This window comes from Sinocyclocheilus anshuiensis, unplaced genomic scaffold (genome assembly GCF_001515605.1).
Source record: "Sinocyclocheilus anshuiensis isolate Anshui unplaced genomic scaffold, SAMN03320099.WGS_v1.1 scaffold944, whole genome shotgun sequence".
NCBI lineage: Eukaryota > Metazoa > Chordata > Actinopteri > Cypriniformes > Cyprinidae > Sinocyclocheilus > Sinocyclocheilus anshuiensis.
In genome coordinates, this window is record NW_015549559.1 from 966,430 (window position 1) to 971,973 (window position 5,544).

Below are 5,544 nucleotides of genomic sequence, written 5' to 3' on the forward strand. Positions count from 1 at the left end.
CATTTTCCTGTTTTTACATTAGAAGCGGCATTTTGCTTGTCAGAAATACGTTCGGTTTTAATGTTGCTTTAAGTTGGGGTATTAAATGAATGCCAAAACTCAGAATTTTGTTCGCGTACCCCTCACCGTCATCTCACGTACCCCCAGGGGTACGCGTACCCCAGTTTGAGAACCACTGCCTTAGCGGACAGCATGAAACAAATAAATAAATAAATAACAGCGATAGAATAATAATAATAAGTTATTCTCTCTATGCTATTTTTCAAGTGATGCAGGTGTTTTTTTCCCTGTAGGTTTTTTAAATTAAAAAAGTATACATTTTTCATCATATTTAATGAAATTATTTGGTAGTCTGAGGTGGGATGGGGATTCGGGAAAGGGGGGCAGATTTTTTTAATAGGTTTAAAGGGGGGTGCGACCACAAAAATTAGAGAACCACTGGTCTAAAGTTAAAGACAGTGTTTAGTGCAGTCCACATGTTTACATATGTTTATTACAGTGACTTTGAATTACCTAAAGTAGTGTGGTAAAGCAACAGATTTGTTTTTATATTTCTGCAATCTACTTTAGTTTGTGTGATTTGTTACTGACTTTCATATTAATGTTTACACCGGGCTTATTTAAACATAATTATTACATGCTTACAAGGTTGGAAGTTCAACAAATCAGTCAATATACTGTGATTGTAGTTGTTAAATAAAAATGTCATTCATATCAATTCATGCATCACCTAATTTCATCGTAACATATAGGCCTGGCCTACAGAAAAGAACATTTATGTTTAATCTATCTAATAGTGTGTTGGTCATACTATACAATGATTCATAGCTTGTCTTTGTTGAATAATACAGAACATAAAGAGCTTTAAAAAAATAATTGCATATTAAATCGCAATCTTGGTAAAAAAAAATCGCAATTAGATTATTTTCCAAAATCGTTCAGCCCTAGTTGAAAGCCATGTAAGGTCACTTCTAAAAGGATGAAGTAAGTTTTCAATAGGCTATTAGCCAATAGTCTTCCTCTTTTAGTGCATGATAATGGAAGTGCTCTTTTTATCATACATATGTGCCACATATGGTTAGGAAATGCCTGGTAAAGCTGAACTAAGGATAAAAATAATTCCTTTTTGAAATGGATAGTTCACAGGCCTTCTGCTGACATCCATCCACATCCTAGTTACTGGGCACAAATGCACACGTTTATGGCTGAGACAACAATGTACTCCCTTTTATTTATTATTATGATTAAATGGACCTGCATTTTTATATTTAGGAATCGCAGGAATACACACCAGACCCTCAGTCTAGCTGATCTGTGGTTTTCTTCCCAGATCGGTTTATTTTTATGAAGAAGAGAGATAAGACGAAATGAGATGGGGCAGGGTAGCAGACCTGTCTGTCTGTCCGTCTGCTGTACAGACCCAAAACCAGCTGGATCAAGTTCTCAGCGACTCATCTGGTCACTGTGTCAGCTGCAATAAAGTGGAGGAACCACGTACTACATAGATTCCCTGCTGTCAGGCATGATCCAAAAGCATGCCATCAGAGAGAAGACTAAAACTGAACAAAAAAATAGAAAAAAGGAGTGGAAAATGAAACAGGAGGTTATAGAAAGAGAGAATTGAATAGATAGGCTGCTGACAGAACTTCTCAAATTTGCAGACTCATTTGAAATGCAAACAAAATGCTGCATTATTATATGAAATTTTGGTTATCAAACTAAACCCTCTTAACCACAGACAAGTTCAGAAAGTGGCATGTCAACTTGTCAAGTTCAATTATAAATAAATTTAATATTTTCAAATATGCCGGCATGTTAAACATTACTTCCAGAGATCAGTGCCAAACGAGTAAAATACAATATTTGCAATACTTCATTTGCACCATATCCAAGAAAATTATTACATTTTTCAGAGGTTACTAGTTTTTATTAGAGCTCAGCGTCAGAAACTAACTTCTTCATTAAAGGGACAATAATTGCTCCTAATTTTTGTGGCATTCTGTTGCTTTATGACATTTTTTTCCCTATCCATTAAAGTGCCCCTATTATGCCTTTTCGAATATTACCTTTCATGCAGTGTCATAGCTGTATGTGAACATAAAAACATGACCCATTTTTAAATACTCCAAACCTAAAAGAAACTTGACACGCCTAGTATGGAATAAACGCTACTTGACTTCATCTTCATCAAAAAACACTTTTTCTTTATTTATTCCTTCCCTTTTCAAGCTTGTACTTATTTGAACAATGCCTAAAACTTGGTATTACAACCACTTCCTGTGTCTGTTTGCCTCTTTAAGAAGAATCGCTTTATGTATTCCCCAATTGTAAGTCGCTTTGGATAAAAGCGTCGGCAAAATGACTAAATGTAAAATGTAATAACAAAATATAAAAGTATATATTGGAAGTATAATTTCTTACCACTGCACTAGCAACACCGAGATCATGGGTTTGATTCCCAGGGAATGCATGAACCGATAAAATATATCTATACCTTGAATGCAAAAAGCTGTATGATAATAATATTTACTGTCCAAGTATCTTTTGAAGTGGCTGTGTAATAATCAGGCTTTATGCTGTGATAAAGACCACTGTATCTACTTTCAGGACCAAAAAGCTTTACACAATGATGCTTCAAAAAAAATGACACTGAAAAAGTAACAGATTCGTTTAAAAACAGCTGCACCACAACAGTTATTTCTATTACACCGTCTCTGCAAACATTAAAAACACAACATGTCCGTTTCCTGGCCAGCTCGTGGATGAATCTTTTGTTTAGTCAGAAAACAGATGAAAACAAGACACATAAGTAAAATAAATTAGGTTTAGCAGAGACACCTGCAGAGTGACAGACACCTGGACACGCGTCCTGACTTCATTCATTACTACCACGATTGAACACGCTGTAATGCCGCTACACAAGCCACTCCAGCAAAGTCAGTGTGTGGCAGTCATGACAAAACACTCCCCCCGCGCTGTGCCTCAACACACACTCGTGTGCCGGATGACTGTGCGCACACAGAGACAAAACTCCTCCGATAAAAGAAAGGAAACATTACAAGAGCAATCAGCAGCATCACATGCGCACTTCAAATGAACACACAGCAGCAACCAGTGCGTGCAATACCGCCACGGACACACTGAACGGTGTCTTACAAACTCCACAACTACATGTGGTGCTTGGCGAACTGAGAGAAAACTACAAGCGATACCTTTCTCCTCTTTTCCCTCTCACTGTCATCCGATCTTTTCATGTTCCTGAAGTACTGTTTACGCTGCCTCGGTTTCATAGCGCGCAGAGCTGGGTGATGTAGTCTTTAGATTGTACCGTTAGCGTGTACACTTTTCTTAAGCGGGTTTAAATAGAATCTTAGCTATGTTTATGATATTATATGAAACTTGTATGACAATAAACCTGGTGTTGTTATTTTACATTGGTGTTTTATTTTAAAGTCGCTACCAGCATTCCGGTCAGGACTACATTTTCCAGAATCCTCGCGCCAGGAAAAACCACGCTTGTAATTTGAGTCAAACCGGAAGTATATACAGGCTCAGTTGTGCTGCGAGAGGTTTCTAATGGATTTTATGCATATGAGGTGCTAGCGTGATGTTAACAGAATGATTGTTTTACCAAATGTGTAGAGTACATATTAATAATGTATAATAATGTATGTTTATTGTTATATATTGTTATATACATTGCATTGTTATATAATGTACTACTAGCTCATGAAGGGAATTTGCCAACACAAGTAATAGAAACTCAATTTAGAATAGAGATCAGGTATCCTTTTTTAACATTTTCAGATCGAATATGAAATAAACATCACATTGTTTTTGTTATTGGGTCCAGGCTTTCTGACATTTTCAGGAATATATAAATAAATACAATAAAACAGAAAACAAATTTGTATTATATATATATATATATATATATATATATACACATATACAGTGGGTACGGAAAGTATTCAGACCCCCTTAAATTTTTCACTCTTTGTTATATTGCAGCCATTTGCTTGTGTGTGCGCGCGCGCCCATCGGAGAAGGGTCTGGCTGCAGACATGCACTTGCATTTTCAGACTTGCACTCTCAGGCTTGCACTCTCAGACACCTGCACTTCCGTGAGTGACGTCACTTGCAGTCTTTTTTTATTTTTTTTATTTTATTTAGTTTAATTTATTAATTTTTTTTATTGAATCTCTTAACATTTTACACAAGTAGCCAGGTGGTGAAGACAAGAAAAAATAAACTAAATCACGAAGTTACTTGCAATCGCCGCTTGCACTCTCAGCTAGGCTACTTGTAATCCACACAAATCGTGCATGTTGCCAGTGGAGACAAGACGCTGTGGTGGTTAAATGATTAAAACTAATTTAGTACCATAACATACAGGGTACTGCACGTCATCTGTAGCCTATATACATACATTATATTAATAAACTTGATTTGATCTTTTAATACTAATACTTTTAACACTATCTTAATACATTAAGCCATAGCCTATTAAGTGTTTATGGTTTTCTCTAGTTTTAATCATTTAACCACCAGAGCATCTTGTCTCCATTGGCAACACGCACGATTTGTGTGGATTACAAGTAGCCTAGCTGAGAGTGCAAGTGGCGATTGCAAGTGACTTCGTGATTTAGTTTCTTTTTTCTTGTCTTCACCACCTGGCTACTTGTGTAAAATGGTTGGAGCAAAACTCTACAGGACATCGGCCCTCCAGGACTGAGTTTGGACACCCCTGCCATAAAGCATGCCGTGACTTTTCTGGAGGCTAATTGTGATGAATGGGAGAAAGTCACATGAGAGGAGGCAATGCAATAATTGGATATTATCGGTTATGATTGGATGTGATTGGTTCCAGCAATAAATCCCGCCTCTTGTTTTCGTGTGAGCTCTCGGCCTGAATGAAGAAAATGATGGCATTATTGACTAATTATAAAGTAAGTAAACAACTCGTCCGCTTAGATACCACTACTTTGTGTCACGTCAAAATAAAACTTGAAATGGTCTGAAAATGTGATGACTGCGTCAGTTTTTAGTGAGCATGCAGGGTGATGAAATGAAAGATATATCTTCGTGTCTGTGGCAGTGTTTACAGAGCTTTTATGACAATGACCCGAAATAAGTTGACTATTAAAAAGAACAGCTGAACATCAGTTCACAAATAAAAAATATCGGTAACATTTTACAATACGGTGTTATTTAATGTGTTAACTAATATGAACAAACAATGAACATTTATTACAGTATTTATTCATCTTTGTTTACAATAGTTAATACAAATACTGTTGTTCATTGTAAGTTCATGTTAATTCACAGTGCATAAACTAATGTTAACAAACACAACTTTTGACTTTAATAGTGCATTAGTAAATGTTGAAATTAATATTAACTAAGATTAATAAATGCTGTAGAAGTAGGCTATTGTGCATTCTTAGTTCATGTTGACTAAAGTAGTTAAATAATGTTAACTAATGAAACCTTTCCAGAATATTGTTCAAATTGTTACTGCCTTTAGTTATTATTTTGGAATAA

General features: G+C 35.9%; 1 protein-coding gene across 6 annotated transcripts in view; it reads right to left on the reverse strand.

The window, feature by feature from the left end:
- The window catches only part of LOC107657113 (alpha-ketoglutarate-dependent dioxygenase FTO-like), a 189,365-nt gene extending 185,933 nt beyond the window's left edge, over nucleotides 1–3,432 (reverse strand). For 4 of the 6 annotated variants that reach the window (XM_016445123.1, XM_016445126.1, XM_016445125.1 and 1 more), the window contains exon 1: nucleotides 3,213–3,432. In XM_016445123.1, the coding sequence (XP_016300609.1) occupies nucleotides 3,213–3,290 (78 nt within the window). In that variant the 5' untranslated portion in view covers nucleotides 3,291–3,432. The remainder of the gene's footprint in view (nucleotides 1–3,212) is intronic. The other 2 variants (XM_016445127.1, XM_016445128.1) reach the window with 1 other exon arrangement.
- Nucleotides 3,433–5,544: the final 2,112 nt, after the last annotated feature.